The sequence below is a fragment of the Mollisia scopiformis genome (assembly GCF_001500285.1).
Source record: "Mollisia scopiformis unplaced genomic scaffold LY89scaffold_3, whole genome shotgun sequence".
In the NCBI taxonomy this organism is placed as follows: Eukaryota; Fungi; Ascomycota; class Leotiomycetes; order Helotiales; family Mollisiaceae; genus Mollisia; species Mollisia scopiformis.
The window spans coordinates 675,759-696,846 of record NW_017263583.1 but is presented as its reverse complement, the minus strand read 5'-3'; the positions used below and the strand labels follow the sequence as shown (position 1 = coordinate 696,846).

The window sequence follows — 21,088 nt, the reverse complement described above, 5'->3', positions numbered from 1 at the left end:
TCACAGCCTCGTAACTCCACGGCTAGAACTTTCGCAAAAACATGATCACTAGTTGCAAGTTGGCAAAGTTTTCTGCTTCTGGCTCATGATTAAGGTATCAGGTCAGGGTTGATTGGGGCTATCAGCCAATTCGCACCAATGTTCAAGAATTCAGATGAAAAGCTACAAGGCCCCATTATATGTATCAATGACATCGGATGTATTGTTCACATTCTTCTTCAGTGAATGCTTCAGACGAAAGAACATGATCATTGCTGGCGTAAGTGGCATGATTATTAGCACAATCCTTTTCGTCTCCTCGACAACACATGCTTAATCCCTGGTGGGAGGGACAGTCATTGATTTCGCGCGAATAGGAAATGGCTATTCCCATGTATCAATCCGAGACGTGCGAGTCAGGAAAGAGAGACATACTATCTAGTATGCAAGGCCCAGTTACAATCATTGGGCTTTGCATAGCATACTGATATAACATCGGTCTCTCGTTCGCATCTGACTCTATTTTAGTGGCGTCTCCCATCTCCTCCGAAACTTTCTTTGCCATATGTCTCGTGCTTCAAGTGTTTTGCCTTCCCCGAGCTACCCATGCCAACTAGTCAGAAAAGGACGAAATATAGACGTAAGATGAGTTCTTGCCCGTCTCTACGGCAAAACTGCAACGATTGATAATGAAGCAGTCGGTTTTCAGCGAAGGAAAATCGAAACGTCACTCAAGAAAGTGCAGACATTAGGGGATTTGAATAATTGGGTAGGTTTGTGCCTCTCTTTCATGTGGAAAAAGGTGGGTTTGGATAATGGTTCTGCAGCTGTGTTGAAAAATATTTACTTGATGATAGTGAGAATGCTGAGTTGGAGTGTTTTAGTGTATCTTTACCACGCTCATAGTTCTCGATAGCATAGATTAGAGGACCTGCTGCTGTCTTTTGCGCTTCTTGTGTGCAGATACTGTAATGCTTCCTCCCCGAGACGAATCGGTTGCAACTGGAGAATATCGATTATTGGTTTGAAAGAAGAGGAACTGGGAGTACTCGTGGCTTGTTCACCGGGATATCATCAGAGAGTACCGAATGTCGAGGGTGGGTGTTTTGAGGGGCGTTCAATTGGATGGTGAACAGGTTGAAGTTGGAAATAGTATTTGGGTTAGGAAAGTCGAAGTAGTTATTAGTTTGAAATACATGACTCTTCAATCCACACCGTATGAACAAATTTGAGATTGAATGTTAGCGTTCGAAGTTTAGCGGCTCGATCTATTTGGAAAAATGAAAATGAGTTATTGCTATTGCCTAGAATGACTTTGAGGACTTAAAACGGGTAGAATGTCCGCTACACCCTTAAAAGGTAATGCAACATTACCCCATTCAATGTAGACAATCGGTTTGTAACTTCAAACAGACTTCATTTCTCAGCGGCAAGCACTACTATGTTTAAGCATAAATGGAGTATGAACATTAAATCCTAGCCCATCTCGAATTGTTCAGATGGCAAGAAAGTCAATATTACAATGAACCCGTTCAAACCCTACTACCAATACGGATCCCAGAACCATCGTAGCAAAAAGTCAACGGCTCAATAGCTCAAAGAATATCCACGTACAACCTCTTTATTCCTCAACAAAAGGACCCCTTCAAATTCGCAAAAATGTCCTTCTCGATTACATTCTCTAGAAATTATTTGCTGGGATATAACATCCGTCCCGTCGATGAGGGGTTACACCGACCCCGCCCCCGCTTTAAGTGAGATTACGAATCGCATGACAATCATTTCAAAACGAAAAGCTTGTCCACTTCCCCTCAAACAATTCTGTGTCACTTTGCCTCCTTTAGCAGACATCATGTCATAGTGTTTAGGCGTCTATGCATGTGCTTTGTTGACTGCATTCTCGACTCTCCCGGAACTTCCGGCATCAGCCCATCTACAAGAATAGCAGATCTGCTACTTCGTACCTTTACACGCACGCGAGCATGCAAGCAGTCTTCAATAAGTATCAACTTTTTCGATTGCTGAGGTTCTACATAACTTGTACTCTAATGGTATCTTGGCGGCATCGCTCTATCACAGTTCTATCTGCGAGTTCTTCGACTCTGCTCGGATGTTTATAAAGTCTCGCAATACTTCTAGAAGCCGAAAAACACAGTCCCCGAACGCCATCTCAGCGCAGTCGCTGATTGAAGCAAGAATGCAAATGCCAAACGAGAGAATCCCATCCTTCCCAGTCATATATTTTCAATAAACCTTCCTTGCTCACTCATCAGCACCGACAACCATTCCCATCTTCGTGTTTCCGACCTTGGGCTTGACTTCCTTGAGATGCATAGGCGGAACACCGAGACCGTTTCGGTTCTTGAAGAACAAGACTCCCTTGCCCTCACCAACAGCCTTTGGTGATGGCTCGACCCATTGGCACCAACGGGCGCTGCTCCAGAGAGACTGCAAGAAACCGAGAGAGCCACCCTCGACATCGGCACGATAGTGCTTGCCCATAACCTTTTTGATGGCCTCTGTGGCTTCGTCGGCGTGGTAGAAGGGAATGGTGCTGACATAGTGGTGGAGGACGTGGGTCTCGATGATGCCGTGGAGGAGTTGGCGACCGATAAATCCAAATTCACGATCGATAGTTGCAGCTGCACCACGGACATAGTTCCAGCTTCCAGCAGTGTAGTGGGGAAGGGTAGGATGAGTGTGCTGGAGGAAAGTGATGGCGACTACATTCAATCAGCGGACGTCTACCAAGATGCAGGAATATACATACCGAGCCAGTGGTTCACCCAAAGGTAGGGAGCAAAATACCAGACGGCCATGTTGGAGAATCCGTAAGTCTTGCAGAGCATAACGAGAACGCTGATAACGATGGCAAGACCCACGTCGCTCAGAAGAATCAATTTGGCATCCTTGGCTTCGTACAGTGGGCTTGCTGGGTTGAAATGGTTGACACCAGTCAAGTATCCATTGACCTTACCCTTTCCACGGCCTTCAGCTTGACGTTCGTGGTAATTGTGGCCGGTGACGTTGAAGAAAAGATACATTGGCCAGCCCAATAATTGTTGAGCAACAGAGTGGATCAAAGTGGCGATTGGGGTTTCCTCGGTCAACTCATCCAACTCGTGGACCATCTTTCCGATACGAGTAGCATAGACCTCTCGAGTCTTAGGAACGAAGACCATATCACGCTCCATGTGTCCGGTGGCCTTGTGGTGCTTGCCGTGGGAGATCTTCCACGAAAAGTAAGGGACAAGAAGTGCTGAGTGGCAGATCCAACCTGTGGTGTCGTTCAGAATCTTGGATTCGGAGAAGGATTGATGGCCGCATTCATGGGAAAGGACCCACAATCCGGTACCGAAGAGACCTTGAACGACGGTGTACAAGAACCAAAGAGCAGACCGAACGGGAGTCGAGGGAATGTTCTCGGGGGTGACGAATCGGTTGAAGAGGTAGAAAGTGATTGCCAGACTTGCAATATCCCTTGCAACATAGGCCAAGCCTCTGACTCCTGATCGTTCATAACAGTGCTTGGGAATTGCATTTCTGATATCGTTGACTGTGTAGTCAGGAATTTGGAACTTGTTCCCGTAGGTATCGACAAGCTCTCCGTACCCTTGGTCCTTCACATCGTCAAGAGAGGACATCGATGACAAGGAGGTGGTGGACGGGGACTGCCTTGGTGTATCGACGGGGGAAGCGGCGGCTGTCGAAGGTGAAGACTCCGCGGTGGTGGAAGTGACCGTCCTCTTCAAGAGGGTGCGCTGAGGGACCGCTGTGGACGCCATGGTGTACGAAATCTCAGGTGAATGTTGACCTGAACTGGAGGAATGTAATGTGCTCGAGCACTTCTCTGTGGATCGATTGTTCAGGAGCTGAGGAGGAATTGGGAGGAAAGGAATGCGAAATGTAGTCGGAGGTATTTTTGTTGAGGTCGACCTCAGGGAAGGGATCTAGTGAAACAACTGGGTACCACGTCAGTACTGTTATTCACTTGCAATTGAAGATTGATTCAGGAGGGCCAGCATACAGTGTTCGCACCGAACGCAGGGGATTGTGAAAGTAGGTGGTCGAAACAATTCAATGGTAGTGAAGAGTGAAAGTCCTCCTTCGTGGGACCGCGAGGATTTTATCCCGCCAGATTTTAAAAGACCCGTTGTTGGTCTGTGGTACAGTACCTAGTACATGGGGGCTGCTCTTTCCGTACCACCAGGGGTTCGTTTCGAGCTTAAGTCAGGTTTATCCGCGCCGAGGCCAGATAGCGAGGGAGCTAGATAATCACTTAAAAACTACCTAGACACGACCTGGTCCTTGGATCTACAATGTCCTCGCACAATTTGGCAGTTCGACTCTTTGTTGCAGGCAAATCCCTCCACATCAAGTGGGTTCTTTCGAGCAATCAAACATGGTTGTGTAGCACGATTTTGTTGTACAATTTCAGTGGGTAATGTGGGTGGTACAGCCGTCCGTCCATGCAACTAGTTACTTCAGCTCGACGGCGGAGGTGCATAGGTACAAATGCTCTCGCAGTCGATCTTCTGTCCCTTTTGTTTTTTGCCATGTGCAAACCAAACTTCTCCAGTCACTTTGGACATCCCTCAGTGGTCTTCACGATCTAATGCATTGCCAGATGGAAAGAGTTCGTCTGGTGACCTGCTAGCAGCACTGGTCTTGGAATTATTACCTCTCGGAATCCCCTCTTCCCAGACAGACCATAATTGGTCCTTTGCTCCGAACTTTCCTTGTCGTTTTCGTTTCTGGAGTCTGAATATGGCATCCGCGGTTGAGAATTGACAGCGGCAAGCTCGATCTCGCTTGGATTGCGTCTCGCGCCCCCGTCTTCCACTCCGTCGCGTCTTCGTGGAGAATCCTGGGCATTTCAAATTCATCGTGCTTCTAGATCAAGAACTAGCGCGGGACTTTATGTGGGAGCCCCTCCATGCCTTTCACACCGCCAGCTTTCAGCATCGGAAAGCCCCTTGCCTAGAGAACCTGAGTCGACCTGACAAGACGAAATGCCGGATGTTTTCTGCTCTTCTCAGCTCACCGTCCGTGTGAATAGGCTGTTTACTCAGGCGATACATGGCTTTCTGTCCTTCCAGTCAGCCTTGATCTCGTCATGGCTGACCACCCGATTCTCGTGCAAACACTCAACAAGGCAGGTCTATGGTTGTTGATTCACATGCAAATGCGAGTGCGGGACGGTCCAAAGCTGCGTGCAAGAGAGGACCCTTTCCAATCGGCGACCCAACCAGGTACCGGAAGGCCTGATGTCGCGACCTATCAAAAATTTGTTTGAATTGTCATGTATTTTTGTTCGGATGTCGTTGACGTGCACATGCATTGGCCAATCAGAGTGGCGAATGCACGAAGGGTAGCCGACCAGGATCTTCTCGTTGGGAACGCAGGGGGGAATTTGTTGGGGAAGTTGTGTTAGTTGTCGCCTGATATCTTAGGTCAAGGACCCGGCCCATAACTCACTTGACGCACCTCGACCTCGACCATTCTCACTACTTTATGTTATTCAAAGTGCTGAGGTTACAGAATTGGCATGCGAAAGATTTGTCCTGGCGAGCATGTTACTCTCTGATGCAGAATGATTGGGCATGCAAATTTGAGACCGCATGACTCGCTCAATTTGCCACCGTTTCAATTCATCATGATGTATCATGAGCTTCTTCCATGTGAACTTCACATGCCAAAGCTGTTATACCTGCTTGTAACTAAGACGCCAGAGCCAACATTATATGTATTGGCATCTTTTGTCTAGGGGTTCAAATCTTACTAGCCAGTTGGGTTACAATAATGCTTTTAAGTAATCATAGATCACAAACTCGGATCTAATACCTCTCAAATACGAGTCAGTGCCAAATAAAAACTCCTGCAAGCACTCATATCGCACCATTACTTTTCCGCACAAATATAACTCTTTTATTTTCTCTCGACGTTCACAGCTCAAAATTATGTCTACTCAGCCTGTCTTACGTTTAACATTCTTTAACTCGTACCTTTTTACCTGGGCTTGCCAAGTACAGTCACATCAACTATATCTATCTATCTATCTATCTATATATATATATATATATCTCCAAGCCAGGTTCGAGAATGAATGGTTAGTAAGTCAAAGGCACCACATGGGTGACAATATATGCCCCGTAATATCGACGAACATGTGGTTCCAAGACCTGGAACAGGCCTAGATGCGAGTACTTCGTCATCAGTCGACTTGAACGCGGACATCAGACGATTTCAACTTCTCAACATTCCTAGCTTGTAGCTTCCTTGCTTTCATAGAATCTACAGAGTCAACGCATAGTTGGTACGTTTTGATGAATCTCGACGCCATGACCCATGCAAGAACCCATCACATGTGATATTTGTACAAACAAGTCACTCCTTCGTGATCGAAGCCAAGATAATGCAAGTACAACATTCCAACCTATTTGGGCCACTTCTTCCATCCACGACCATGTCCTCTCTGATACCAACATTAGTGACGCACGAGCAATATTACGTGTAGAGAAACTCACCTCTTTCCAAGTCTGGATCATCTGCGGCATCTCCAACATTGCTTGTCTTCGCTTCTCCAAACTACAGTAAATCATAATCAGCAAACTTTCTTCTCACAGAATTCCTGTCCACCGTAACATCTGCCAGAATGCATAGGGATGCAACACATACCGTCCCTTCAATGTCCGCTCTGATTCCTTTCCCTTCACACGTTGTCCAACTCCTGTACCCTTCACTCTGAGACCATTTTCTACTCTCTTCCTTATTCTCTCCTCTGTGCCCTTCACCGTATATGGTAATAATTCCTCAACGCCATATTTTCGTGCAAGCTTCACAAGATCAGCTTGTCGTCGTAGTGAAAAAACTGGATCGTGCCATCTGCCAGTCACAGGATGTTTCTGGGCTTTGAATGGATTGGGAGACGCTGATGCATCTTCTTGCGATGGTATATGATCCGCAGATGCTATGATTGAGTCTTGAGAGGGAGGGACTGTGGTGCCAGATGGCGAGAGGATGGCTTGAGGTGGGTAGCGCGCGAAGAAACGACTCAATCGAGGGTGTAATGATTGTGCAAGCCTAAGGTATTTCTTTGTATTCGTTGCCATGGTGGATCCGACTTGATGCGCACAAGCTGGATGGTTCTTTTGTCCTTTCGATATCGAGTTGCAGTGCTTCAAAAAATCCCGCTTATGTAATATTGTACTTTTCATAGCCTTGAGCTAGGCTAAGTCAAGGATTTTCAGCCTTGCGACCTCGTTGATCTACCTCGTCGCAACACACCACGAAAACAATTTTATTCAAAGTGGAAATTCTTGCTTGACTTCTTTATTCCTCTGCTCGTAGATCCTGTGCCCGAGAACTTACGACCTGAGAATATGGCGAGCTTCACTAACGGCGCTTCGATACCTCCGCCACCTATGGAGGTCAATGGAAGGTTACCATCCCCTCCTCCACCTCCTCCAGATTCATTAGTACCTCCGCCCCCTCCAGATGCTACAGCACCTCCTCCGCCTCCAAGTAACGATCTTCCCCCTCCTCCACCTGTCGATGCATTACCGCCTCCTCCTGAGGAGCTCGCGAATGGGCTTGTGAAAAAGAAGAAAGCGGGATGGGGCGCTCAAAGAGACCGAGGACCACTGAGTATCGAAGATATCCTCAAAAAGAAGAAAGATGCCGATGAGGCTGCTGCAAAGGTATGTACATCCTTCTTCAAGCTGCTATCTGAGGTCGATGTTTACAAAGCATGTTTAGTATCCTCCCCAATATTTGCTAACTGTTTGATTTTACAGCCAAAGTTCTTGTCCAAAGCTGCTCGAGAAAAGTTAGCCCTTGAGAAGCGGGCGAAGGAAGTCGAGGAGCAGAAGCGAAAACTCGAAGCGGAGCGGACGCCTGCGAAGCCGTCTACCAACGGGCATGCCGTACCAAATGGGAGGGAGACATCAAACAGAGATAGCCAGAACCATTCAAATGGTCGAGGTTCGTCTTCTGTTCCCACAGGACCTCGAGCAATGCGACATGGTGATGCTCACACTGTCCCAGCTCCTAGTCGCAATTCACAAACGAATCGCACGGGAGATATGGGACCTCCGACAAAACCTGCATCCTCTACCGGCAAAGCCTCCCTAGCGGGAGAGAAGCGTCCTGCAAATAGTGATGATACACAGGCTGCTCTGATTCGAACACGATATATGGGTGCTGATACCAATCAGTCTACATTTTCGGCGAAGAAGAAGCGACGGCGCACCACGGAAAAGAAGTTTAACTTCGAGTGGAATGCGGAGGAAGACACAAGTCCGGACTACAATCCTATATACTCCTCACGTACTGAAGCTGGCTTCTATGGCAGAGGTCGTCTTGGTGGGTTTGCCGAAGATCTCAGTGAAGCCGGCGCACTGAAGTATGCCAAGGCACTTCAGGAGCGTGATGTGGAAGCTGGTCACGCAAGAGCTGAACAGATAATGGAGATGGAGAAACGGAGGAAAGAAGATGCTGGCGGAAGAAACTCACTTGACAAACATTGGAGTGAGAAAAAATTGGAGCACATGCGAGAAAGAGACTGGCGTATTTTCAAAGAAGATTTCAACATCAGCACAAAGGGCGGAGGAATTCCAAACCCCATGCGAAATTGGCAAGAATCAAACCTTCCAAAGCGCCTGTTGGACATCGTTGCTCAAGTTGGATACGATCAGCCCTCAGCGGTGCAGAGAGCGGCAATACCTATTGCCTTGCAAGCTAGAGATTTGATCGGAGTGGCAGTTACTGGTTCCGGAAAGACTGCTGCGTTCCTGCTTCCATTACTTGTCTACATCTCCGAGTTACCGCCTCTCAATGAGTTCACGAAGAATGACGGCCCATATGCCATTATTCTTGCTCCAACTCGTGAGTTGGCTCAACAAATTGAGGTTGAGGCTAAGAAGTTCGCAACGCCTCTGGGTTTCACTTGTGTCAGTATCGTTGGTGGACATGCGCTTGAAGAACAGTCTTACAATCTGCGCAATGGTGCCGAGATCATCATAGCAACCCCAGGTCGTTTAGTAGACTGCATCGAAAGACGGGTTCTAGTGCTTGGTCAATGCTGTTACATCATTATGGATGAAGCTGATCGTATGATTGATCTTGGTTTCGAGGAATCTGTGAACAAAATTCTCGACGCGCTTCCGGTCGGCAACGAGAAGCCAGACACAGACGACGCAGAAGATGCCCAGGCAATGAGTAGACACCTGGGTGGAAAGGACAGATACAGGCAGACGATGATGTACACGGCTACTATGCCTGCAGCCGTGGAGAAGATTGCCAAGAAGTATTTGAGAAGGCCCGCAATAGTTACGATCGGTAATATCGGAGAAGCGGTCGAGACTGTTGAACAACGAGTCGAGTTTATTTCGGGCGAAGACAAGAGGAAAAAGAGGCTCAACGAGATTCTTGCCTCTGGAGAATTTCAACCTCCAATCATCGTCTTCGTCAACATCAAGAGAAATTGCGATGCTGTTGCTCGGGACATCAAACATATGGGTTTCACATCAGTCACTTTGCATGGTAGCAAGACGCAAGAACAACGTGAGGCTGCTTTGGCATCTATCCGTTCTGGAGCAACAAATGTCTTGGTTGCTACAGATCTTGCAGGCAGAGGTATTGATGTGCCCGATGTCAGCCTGGTTGTCAACTTCAACATGGCTACTAACATCGAGAGTTATACTCATCGTGTTGGTAGAACAGGTCGTGCTGGAAAGACTGGTGTGGCAATTACCTTCCTGGGTAATGAGGACTCGGATGTCATGTACGACTTGAAACAGATGTTGATGAAGAGCTCCATATCGCGTGTTCCGGAAGAACTACGCAAACATGAAGCTGCTCAACAGAAGTCAACCAGAGGTGGAGGCGGCCAGAAAAAGATCGAGGATGGGACTTTTGGTGGAAAGGGGGCGGGTTGGTGATTCGATGAGTAGTAGAGAATATATGCAAAGTGTTATTCAAGACCGCCATCTTGTGAGTGATGACGCACGATTTCACCTTGCAACGATAAAAACCAAGAAACGTCGTAGTCGTCGCTTCCCGCTTCGAACAGAACAAGTTGCGCTCTAGACCCAACTACCTACCAAAAATCGTGTTGATACTTCATCTTGATCTCCTTTCCTAGAGCTACCTGCAATCCCTCTTGTCAAGGCTATGTCCAGGCTAATTATTCAGGCAAGATTTCTATCTCTGCTTTTCCTGTCATATAATCTTTTCGCCTGACATCCGTACATCTACATTCTTCACTTCGCAACACGTTTGTGTTGCCTACGTTTCACTCCATCTTCAAGATTGATTCACATTGGTCTATCGAGTATACTCTTTGGCCTCGAAGAGATCACAACTTCACACGAATCCTTTGCCACTATCATTCGAAGCAACACACTTTTCAGGCTTTAGGAACCACCTTCCTCACTCTTCGCTGGATATCATTTCTATTTGAGGGTTTTCTGCTATCTTCGAGTTTCAAAATTTTAAACATTGCATTGGCGTGTCAGACTTCACCCTCTAACCTACGCCTCCACCTGTGTTGTTCATACTTTGCAAGACTCACTACCTTCTCAACGCATCTTTACATTCGATGTTGCATAGATCCTAAAGTGGCTGCACTACTTATTCTCGGTTGCCGTCTTGACTAGAGGATCACCAGTGTCCTTCCGTTCCAGGACTCTTCACTACTTCCTGGCCTAAGATTCACAACTCACTACAGCAACGCTTCGTTTTACACACTTAGCCTCCCTAAGTTCACAAAGCATTGCATGCCTTGAGGCATTTTCTAACCCTTTCAAAATTCAAGGCTTGGGACTCAACACCCTCTCTACATTGTCACAACATTCGCCACTTGCAGCAGCTTCTACCTCGCAACATCTCTAGCAAAAACTCTATTGGTTTGTGATTCCAGGCCTCGTCATGAACTCGCTTTGACAACACTTCAAGTTACTTCTCAAACATCATCATTCATTCCTTTGACTACTAAAGTAAGCATTCTTCTCTTTTCAACCTCAACGCGTGAAAGTGAAACTTTCACTTCGTTTTCACCTCCTCCCTTGTCTACCTTCACTCCACTTACTCATGGATTCACTTTCAATATTTGGTTACTGATACAAGCCTCACTCTTTTCCCAAGTTTTCGGTGTCTGGTTTTCCCTTATCTTTCTCGGTTTGCTTTCGGTCCCGTCCCAACATTAAGACTGACATCAATCATCTCAGGGTTTTCTGATTCTTTGAGCACTCGCCTTTCGAGTCGATATCTTGCCAAGGCATTGTCTACGTAAGTCTTCTCGGCCAATTCTTTCATCTTGGATATTTAAGTCTTGTTTCTCCATCGGGTTTCTCGTCAAGGACAATCGCTTTCAGGCAACTCTTCTTCAAGGCTTGTTGAATATGGTAACCCTTTTATTCCATGTTTGTACTAGTCTCTTACTTAGAGTCAAGCTTCAGCATATCAACCTCATGCTCTCTAAACATTTGTGCTAACACTTACCTCTAAGTAAGTACTACTCAAGAAGGGGGATGCTAGATACCACACGGCTCTTATCCTTGATCAACCCAACTTTGATAAAATGGTCGACAGTAAGTTCATATTTCATCTCATCTTCTTAGCCTCTTGTATAGGTAGAGATTATTTCAATTCACTCACATGAATGGCATTGGGACTGGCTTTCTGTTTTTATTCCATTGGTTTCGTTGTGTCAATACGGCCTGGCTAAATGTAAATCAGACGCACACAAGATGCCACAACTCCGAACTTCCTTGAAATCTTCTGGCAGTGGGACATCCGAATCTGCTTGGGATCTGGAATACCATGTCTCCCATCTGGCAGCAATGAGGAATATGACCAAGAAAGTCTTGAAAGAGCAGTTCCAAGACCTTGGTCTTGTGCCTGAGGGGGAAGACGCCGGACGATGGTGGAAAGAATGGGAGGATACCATGAGAGCTGTCTTGGAACCTTCCACAAGCTCGAACGGGTCTTATGTGTTGAAGAAGGATATGTGGGCACGAGTCACCCCGGAGGATTATCCTTACAAGACCCAGAAGGACCGAAAGAAAGCCGAAGCAAGAAAAGTTAAAAATATTCGTGTCGACAATTTCGGATTCTTGGAGAGTGAACCTGAGGAAAGAATGGAAATCAGCCAAACTCGAACAAGAAAGCGTCCTGCTGATCTGAAGGCAGCTGGACCTGCCAACGAATCTTCAAGTTCGAAGTCTGTTGCTCGCATGACACAAACATCTCCAAGCCTGAACGCAGGATCTTCTCGAGCGACAGTAACACCCCAAGGCGACATAGCAATTCAGTTGGCGCAACGACTTACAAGTCGGGAGGCTTCATCTACAACAATTACCGACACTATCGAAGCCAAGCAAAATCAGGAGACTTTGAAGACGGCGGAAAGGATGGAGAGAATCAATCAATGCCTTGGTGAACATCAGCCTACTGTAGCTGGAGTTGGCGAACCCAATCAAGATCTTGTTCCAGAACCAGACGCACTTCTCGAACGCCAAGAAACACCACAACAACATTTGGTCCTCAAGCTCAAGATCTCTAAGCGCAAACTCGAGAAGCAACCTGATTCGGATCGGCCTTCGAAGTCTCAAAAATCGTCGCATCAGGTCTCGAGTTCTGCAGTTGACGGTAGGAGTACACAACCAAGCGACTTCAGAGAGAAGTTTGAAGAGCTTGTCGTTGAAGTGGAAAGGGAAAACCATGGCTTGAAGGAGGAGATAAACAAGATGAAGCTAGCGGGTGAAACATCTCAACAGAAATCAGAAGAGCGAGTCAAGGAGTTGGAAGCGCTCAACTCAAATTTGAGAGATGATGTTTCGAACAAGGATGGTGTCATCAAACGTATGTCTTCCCTGTCCATAGAGATGTACTTGCACACTGACTTACTCTGCTGCAGAATATGAGGCAGATCTTACCGAGGAGAAGTCCAAAAGCTCAGCGCTACAAATCGAGGTTGATGGTCTGAAAGAAGCAGCAGCAAACTCGCTTGTCCAAAAGCTTCAATCAGAAGTCGAAAGACTCGAGAGCGAGCATGAGACAATGATCAAAGACAAGCTTTCCGCAGAAAGAGAGATCGAACGCTTGAAGGCTATTGAGATCAAATATAACGCGGCTGGCAAATACTTTTAAGAGTGCCAGTGGATGCGCTAAATCTTGCCTGCTTGCTAAGGAATAGCTTACGACTGCATGAGTTTGTCCAATGGTCCAACAAAGGGACTAATGGCACGGTGGAGGTATATATGAGATCAACGAGAACGAAGAAACCAAAGTCATAATTCGGCATGGACTTCAAAGCGCGGTATGATTTGCAAGGGTTTCCTCTCCACTTATTTCCACTTTCTTCTTGATTTGCGAGCATGGACTTTATCGGGGATATTGAGGCAGCTGGAATGTTTTGCGATGATCTTTTCAGCTTTCATTGTTTAGGGGTGCAGCAGGGTTCTTACCCTTGGATGGGCACGTGCAGCATATTACCCCTTTTTCACTCGCTTAGCGAATCCGCTCTTCAACACATCAGCAGCGTATTATTTAGTCAATCGATGATTTCATAACCTGTTTCTCCCCGCTATGTAACTCGTAGTATATTTCATAAGTGCTAAAACCTAAAGAAGAATGATTGGCGTCAGATTAATAAGTATCAAACATTCACTCAACAATGAGGAAACTTTGTAAGTCAAACAAAGCACTTGACATTGTACCACGACTCGAGCATTAGATTGAGGTTTTGTGTATATTGACACATTTTGTAATAGAACTAGCTCTCTGACATTTTAGTGCGGATAGTAGCGTGGTCGAATTACCCAAAAAAAATCAACTGGTTCCTCCCAGGGATTGTTCTGGCCGATTTCATGTAGTGGTTCTTCGATACCGGGAACAAAGCACCGGTGTTCAAGCTTGCTCTATAAAAGCTGAATCCAAATGTAAACCATCAAGATCCAAGCATCTGCAGATACTTATGGGTATTGGACTCTCCATGTATGGTGCTCACTGTTCTCAAAAGGAGTTGGCATCTTTACCTACAGATACTAACGCGAGACACTCCGCGGATGGCAGGCACCTATCTACGTGCATCAAAGACTAATATAAGCAGATTTCCATGGCTTCTGCTTGTCACAAAGCGAGTTCTGCCTCGTGTGGAAGTGGTCCCCGATGCATGCGCATGGTTCTCCCATCGACCCATACTACAAGAACTAGATTTTACAACCCTGCGGATTGCCTGTAGGTATATACTTGTGTTCTAAACATTATCGGAAGTGGGAGCGTTGTTTTTGCTTCAAGGAGTGCAGATTTTTTGTGGTGTGGAAACGTTTTTTAAGTGCAGCGCCTGCTTCTCACCTAGCACTGGGACCTCTCCTACAGAAAACCTGGCTTTGCAGACTTGACGGAATGTTATGCAGGTATCCAAGTGTGATTTAATATAATAAGCAAGCGGCGCACTGCTCTCGCTTAAAAGTGTGGGTTCTTCGTAGTGTGGAGACCTTTGTAGGTGTGGCGCGTAGTTGCAACCTAGCATCGAGACTTCCACTATAAATACAAGACCTGGCAGTCTTCGCGGATGGGACGTAGTACTATGCGTTTGTTTCAAACATTATGCATATGTGGCGTGCTGCTCTCGCTTTGAACAGTGCTGGTTCTTTGTGTGGAGTGCTTCTAGATGGGATAGTGCATAGTCCTCGCATTGAGACGACTGTTCCAGGAGACAGACTTGCCAATCTTCGCGGATTGTAAGGAGGCATCTTCGTGAGTTCTAAATATCATAAGATTGTGGCGTATTGCTCGCTCTTCAAACAAGGTGGGTTCTTCGCTCTGTAGGACTATTTGAAGGGTGGAGTGCATGCGCGTACTTCTCACATAGCCTCTACCACAAACACCAGACTTTGTAGGCTTTGCGGATTGATATTAGGACCCAATATGTGCTGTAAACGTCATGGACATGTGGCGCGCTGCTCTCGCTCTGAATACAGCAGCTTTGCCGTTGTGTAGGTATGTCTGTGGGTGTATTAGGTAAATCCCCACCACAACTACAAGAATTGATAGGCTTCGCGGAATACTGGCAGGATTAGACTTGTGTTTCAACCATCCTAAGCAAATGGCCCCTTGAACTCATTTGGGTAATAGATGTTTGTTCTTGTGTAGAAGGATTCGCGGGTATGGCGCATAGTTTCCGGACAACAAGGAGACTTCTAACTATAATTAGCAGGCTTTTGCAGACTCCACGGAACGCAAGGAGTTACCTTATTTGTCAACAACCTATAACAGAGTTATGTAGCTTTCGTGTAGATCTATCTTTGAATCGTCGGGTATGTGGCTCTTGGTTTTCGTATATTATTGACACTTTCCCTGCCAGTACCAGACTCTACCTCGCTGTTTGAAGGCACTTATGTGTGTTGTCGACAATTTGAGGAGATAGCATGTTCCTCTTGTCTTGAAGAATAGGTGGCTTTCGTCGGGTAGAAATGCTCCCGGGTCAATAGCGCATGGTTTCCATATAGTTTCAAGAACTTTCTGCCTACAAATGCTAGGAAGATGTTTGCTTCGATCTATGTACGTGTATTCCTGACATCATAGGCGGGTTTTCCAGTGTTGGGACTTCGCAGAATGCCCGTTCCTCGTGGTATAGACATGTCCTTTGCAAATCCTCGGGTAGTTACCAACAGAAACCATATTTTTGAACCATCTAACCTCAAATTCCAAAGAGTATCGTGCCCGCGGGGCATCCGCGGACTGATTCTGATGACTCTATAATACTGTGTTAGTTGTTAAAAACGTTCAGTCCTGGCGAGCGTGCTGTGTACCTCCATGCTCCACCCCGTTGTCTGTATCGTCCGCTACAAGGCGAACAGGTAAATCTTCAAGAGAACTGCGCGCTGCGTTCGAACACGAGTATTTTGAAGGTTATATATAGTCCGCGGAGGTGGTATGAAGTCGGGGTTGGAGTCTCTTCAGCTTATGGTGGGGTAATCCCAAAGTGAAGGCGGGGATGGAAGAGACGATTCATACACAAACATCAGACTTCAAAGGACAAGGCAGCCACAGAAAAAGGACTAACCCGACGAAAAGCGAGCAGCTTAAATGTCTCCCCACATGCTATTTATCTAATACAGTACATGGTCGACGACAACGCCATAGACAAAGGCCCGCGGTATCCAGCCTTAATCCGAATTGCCTCTGTCCATCTGTCTCCTTTCTCCCTCAACGTCCTCTCCTTCACCCCTCATCTTCGTCATACTGTCTGTGACCAGATTGAACATGATCAAACCAAGAGGGAGGTTGCTTTACTGTAGGCTGCTGGTAGCTCGCGTCACCAAATGGGCGACGAACTTGACCTGCCAAAGACGCACCTTCCATCCTCTCTCCATCTTCACCAACAATTCGAAGCTTATGATCCGAGCTAGACTATAAAAGACCCTCAATCATGCTGTTTCCTTCTTCCAAAAACAACATCATTCCATTTCTTCAACTCCGACCTCCTACTGTCACTCCACCGCATTCATACTTATCAGAGAACCTTCCGATGAAAGGAAAACCCTGGATGTTTCATACAACCCTTTATTACTACGAAGTTCAGAATGGCTGCTCCTATACCGCTCGCGATGGTACCTTCCACGACATCATTCCCTACTCTTCATCATCTTGGCAACTCCTCAAGCGGTAACTTCTCCAGTTGCAACGCTACGTCTCTCCAACCTTCTACACTCTTCTTCACTGGATTCCAAGCTGGACACATTATCTACATGATTGCGGCATTAGCAGGTGTCATTGTTTCAAACGCCTGTCTGGGTACGTAGATTCCCCTTTGTGTTCATCAATGTGCTGGAAACAGCCGAAACTCAACGACCTACCATCAGTAGAATCATTGCTAACTCCTCCTCTTAGCCATCCGCCTTGCCTCTATTAAGGAGACTCGTTCCCTGCTGAAGCTTGCGCTGGTGCACATCATCGTCATAATTGTAAGTGACAAGTCCTCTGTAACTGAGCACTGGTCTTATACTGATGGATCATAGATCTACGCTCTAGGCTGCATCTTCTGCATGTCCGCCTGCCTCTTGTACTTCGGACATACCATATATAACCAAAGTTCCTGCGAAGGAGCGATATTCCTCGGCCTGGTATTCTACCTGGGACAGAAGGCCTTTCTCTACCTCTTCCTTGTCGAACGCACGCATAGTGTACAGAAGAAGGTTCTCACTAGGCTACAAGATAAGATCTACTTGTCCGGACTTGCAATGGTGCTTGTTGGCTTCACCGGTATCGTGGTAACGACATTCTTCTACCACGTTGCAGTGTATAACACGGACCAGAGAGTCTGTCACATCGGACTGACACGACAAATTGCAAGTGTGTTTCTGACTTGGGACATTTTCGTCAATATCTTCCTCACGGCTGTTTTCTTGAAGCGTTGCGGACCTTACATGTCCCGCGGCTATCTACACACTTTCGTCACGCCAGCAATCAAGGGCACGCTGGAGAAGCTGACGTTTTTCCGGTACGCATTCGCCGCCGAACAAGAGCAGAGCATGGGAATACAGCAGAAAGCACTAGTGAAAGTCATACAAAAGGCAGTCTGGGGATGTCTGGCGCTTGTTCCGTCAACGGTAATCAACTTCGCCCTGCTCATATACTTCGCGGGCCGGCAACAGGCTTGGTTCTTTTTCACGTTTGCGACATTAGGTCAGTTTCCTCAATCACGAAAATCATTTCCGACACTAACAGCTTTAGATGTTACGTGGGCAGTCCTCGTGATTCACTGGCTTACCAATTCACCTCATGGAATGTCCTCACAACCTCCGACATCAGAACGCTTAAGAAGAACGCCGTCAATAGAGCTCCTGCAAGTCCCGCCCAGCCCCGCCGCAGGGGACCACCTTGTTGTCAAATGTCGGTGCCGTCGTACGTTGTCTGTGTAAATTTGGGGACTTAGCAGGAGAAGAGAGTTAAAGTAGAATTCAGAGATTGACAAATGAGATTGTTTTGCCCGAGATAAACATTCACTTGCATTGTTCTTCGTGATAAAGGTATTTACTATTTGTCCAAATATCCCACGTGAAAACAATACTTGCACAAGGGATATGGAAAAAAAGCAAGTACTGACTTTTGATTATGATATGTCTTAACTAGGGGAGGGAAATTTAGGTCTAAATTTTAATTTCAAGATTTGGCAAAGGTACCAAAATACAAGCACTTACTTATGGACGCGATATGTCTCAACTAGAAGAGGAGCATTTACGAGTAGATAGTTCTATTTTAATAATTTGCAAGACTAAGAAAATTGAAGTCCTGACTTAAGACAGTGATATGTTCTAGCTAAAGAAAGGGTTTTGGGTTAAATATTTCTAATTTCATGCCTTCTCAAAATTGGGAGATAAAAAGTACTAAGTTATAAATGCGATATGTTCTGATTAATGATGGGACATCTGTCGAGAAGCTGGAGACATTGAGATATAAAGAGAGTGTATAAATGTGAAGAACTTCTAATTCTTGGAAGTAGGGAAATATTACAATATATTGTTTTGACAAGTCCTAAATGTAAGAGCGCCATTTGGCTGATCTTCTAATTGTTGAAATTTTATATAAATGAAATCAGAAAAGCAAGAAGCCCTAACTTGTAAGTCCAATATGTTCCAGCTAAATATGAAACATTTATGCTTGATTTGAATTTATTGTGATACTAAGTACAGGAAAAGAGTAAATGCAAAGAACAATTCGATTTTTGAAATAGGCAAAGTACAGAAACTCAAATCCAGACTTATGATTCTTGTATGTCCCCGAGGAAGAAAAAACATTCGGATCAATATGAGCTAAATCGAAGAAAACCTTAAGGAAATAAGCAAATGCAAGTAATTCCGATTCTACAGTTGTGTAAGTTGACAGCAAGACGTACTAACATTTGGATCCAGTATTGTCTATTCAAGTGTGGGACAACTTGAGCCTATTCTAAGTTCAATACACCGTATGTTGTTGTTGAGTCAGTTCATGGCGCCTTTGGTCTACTCGCAATATCAAGGAGAATCTCAAGAACATTGATGATCTGGGTTAAGTAGAGTTCAGTGAAATAGAGTTTAATATCAGCGACGACGGGATCCGACGCCACAAAGCTATTCGTATTGGAGAATCCGAACAACAACCTCACCACGGTACTGCTCATACGTGATACTAGCACTGTAACTTGGCGAGCCTGCTCGGTTGGTGGTTCGAAGTCAAAGGACGCCTGGCCATGTTGTACCTAGGTAGCAACGAATTTGGTAGAGGTTGCTGGGCGCAATTATATGATCCAGAGATTGGAAGTGTTGATAGGCAAAATATGACGACCACTGAGTGGGGTAGCTGTGTTAACGTCTGGGCATGCCATGAGAGGGACGTTACTGTTCACTTTCGTCCATACTACTCAGGAGATTGCTAGGAGGAAATTCACCTGGTGGATCTAGAGTGGAAACTCCAAAGTGAGTAGCAAGTATCTTTCTGGGACAAGGATACCCAATGTACAGCATACTTTCTCTGACTATCTTCTTCCTACGCTAGCTTTGAGGACGGATATGCAGCGTCATAACGTCTCGAGGAAAGGAGATATGTTTAATAAAGAAAAGTAAGATGCAACTTTAACTACAATATCTCATAATCGAATGTATGGCAATGTGAGAGAAACCTAGGCTGTCAATATCAACGAAAATGGGTAAATACTAAAGCAGCTTAGTCAAATGAGCAAAGTTGAATGCAAAGCCGGTCACAATCAAAGATACTACATGTGAAGAAATGCTTCCAGTCATTTGATTCCATGAGCAAGTGAATTTGAGAGAAGCATGTCCCGCGTTATGATTTTGACTTCATCTATCTCATGGTGGGACATTGGGAATAAAGCATTGATATTAAGACCAGAGCGTGGAAGACAATAAATCCATGAGAAATGGCTATCCACAGACATTGTAGCAAGTTGAAGATAAACTAACGCCAATCTGTGATTTCGATACGAACTAACTTGACAGAGAATATCTGAGAACAAAAATTTGAAATGGGAACTCGATCGATCCCAAGTCAATGACCATTGAAACCCTCCTGAAATGGCACTGACGTTACAGAAACTGTGCCACTTATCAACATGCCTGTAGTAAGGAGTACGCATATGGCAAAGGCAACCTACAAAGACAAATTGAGTCTTAAATCAGCTATTTGACGAAAAAGAAGTAAGACGCCGCACATTACCTCACACAGTGCAGCGCGGCCAGGGAGGCGCATTTCCCATGCTGAAGACAGACTCAAGTGAGAACCTGTGAGTTTGATATAGCCTAGCCAGTGTTAAGGCATTGAGCCGCAGGCTTAAGTTGAGACTATCGACGCCTTGCGGCGACAAAAATGCAACCCGCACAAGCTGTCTAAAACGAGAAAGAACCTAACACTGACTGACAGTATCCATCTAGAAGAAGTACGTCAAGCTCTCCTCGCCTTACGCTTACTCTAGCCAAAACACAACTCTCAAAACGTACTAAGAAACAAACGCCCATACCAAACTCAATCACCCTCTTTCTCAAGAACTATACGAGCTTACCTTCTCCCTCTCCACGTGCCACACTCCCACATCCACGTGTGCCTCGAACCAACATTCCACGCCCCCTCCACCCACAAACCCAATAACGCAGGTACGGCAATAAATAGTAGGTAGGTAGGTGGTATGCAGGTACGAGAAGGCAAATCAGACTCAGTTCAGGCTTCGTCACTTGTCTCGCCATATCGATTGACCATGAAGCAGCACACCACTCGGCACCTTTCTTACACAGCTTCAAGAGGGTGTAGTGCCCATTCATCGCACTGGAAAGAGAGGCGTGCTTTTTATCCAAACGAAAAGGCACAAAAAGCAAAAAGCAGCGACAGACAAAAAAAAACGGTTTGAAACACGCACGCACGAGCATTATTTATCGATCGATCAATAGTAACAGCGCGATAGCGAATTTGTATATTATCAATATTCTAAGACAATTTCTCCTGCGTCGTGCAGTGGAGCGCTATACCTTCCTACCTATATTGCAGGACTACTATGCATACACACTAATGTACAGTACTTCCCTCTGTATGTAAGGAAGATATGAAAATTGTG

General features: G+C 45.7%; 5 protein-coding genes across 5 annotated transcripts; 3 read left to right on the top strand and 2 right to left on the bottom strand.

The window, feature by feature from the left end:
- Nucleotides 1-2,060: 2,060 nt before the first annotated feature.
- Nucleotides 2,061-3,623, bottom strand: LY89DRAFT_693845 (putative Delta(12) fatty acid desaturase; the record flags this gene model as incomplete). Its single annotated transcript, XM_018216663.1, has 3 exons — nucleotides 2,061-2,081; nucleotides 2,287-2,702; nucleotides 2,750-3,623. 3 exons carry the CDS (start codon nucleotides 3,621-3,623, stop codon nucleotides 2,061-2,063), a joined length of 1,311 nt encoding a protein of 436 aa, XP_018076833.1.
- A 2,293-nt stretch (nucleotides 3,624-5,916) lies between these two features.
- LY89DRAFT_607087 (uncharacterized protein) lies at nucleotides 5,917-7,149 on the bottom strand. Its single transcript, XM_018210444.1, has 3 exons — nucleotides 6,658-7,149; nucleotides 6,507-6,567; nucleotides 5,917-6,454 (listed from the first exon to the last, which is right to left on the bottom strand). Exons 1-3 carry the CDS (start codon nucleotides 7,089-7,091, stop codon nucleotides 6,416-6,418), a joined length of 534 nt encoding a protein of 177 aa, XP_018076832.1. The 5' UTR covers nucleotides 7,092-7,149; the 3' UTR covers nucleotides 5,917-6,415.
- A 91-nt stretch (nucleotides 7,150-7,240) lies between these two features.
- On the top strand, nucleotides 7,241-9,920 carry LY89DRAFT_714267 (Pre-mRNA-splicing ATP-dependent RNA helicase PRP28; the record flags this gene model as incomplete). Its single annotated transcript, XM_018218117.1, has 2 exons — nucleotides 7,241-7,679; nucleotides 7,776-9,920. The coding sequence occupies exons 1-2, from the start codon at nucleotides 7,362-7,364 to the stop codon at nucleotides 9,918-9,920; spliced, it is 2,463 nt and encodes an 820-aa protein (XP_018076831.1). The 5' UTR covers nucleotides 7,241-7,361.
- A 1,608-nt stretch (nucleotides 9,921-11,528) lies between these two features.
- LY89DRAFT_762715 (uncharacterized protein) lies at nucleotides 11,529-13,131 on the top strand (the record flags this gene model as incomplete). Its single annotated transcript, XM_018221579.1, has 3 exons — nucleotides 11,529-11,570; nucleotides 11,719-12,843; nucleotides 12,899-13,131. The coding sequence occupies exons 1-3, from the start codon at nucleotides 11,561-11,563 to the stop codon at nucleotides 13,129-13,131; spliced, it is 1,368 nt and encodes a 455-aa protein (XP_018076830.1). The 5' UTR covers nucleotides 11,529-11,560.
- A 3,440-nt stretch (nucleotides 13,132-16,571) lies between these two features.
- Nucleotides 16,572-17,976, top strand: LY89DRAFT_762712 (uncharacterized protein; the record flags this gene model as incomplete). Its single annotated transcript, XM_018221578.1, has 3 exons — nucleotides 16,572-16,782; nucleotides 16,879-16,952; nucleotides 17,007-17,976. 3 exons carry the CDS (start codon nucleotides 16,572-16,574, stop codon nucleotides 17,907-17,909), a joined length of 1,188 nt encoding a protein of 395 aa, XP_018076829.1. The 3' UTR covers nucleotides 17,910-17,976.
- Nucleotides 17,977-21,088: the final 3,112 nt, after the last annotated feature.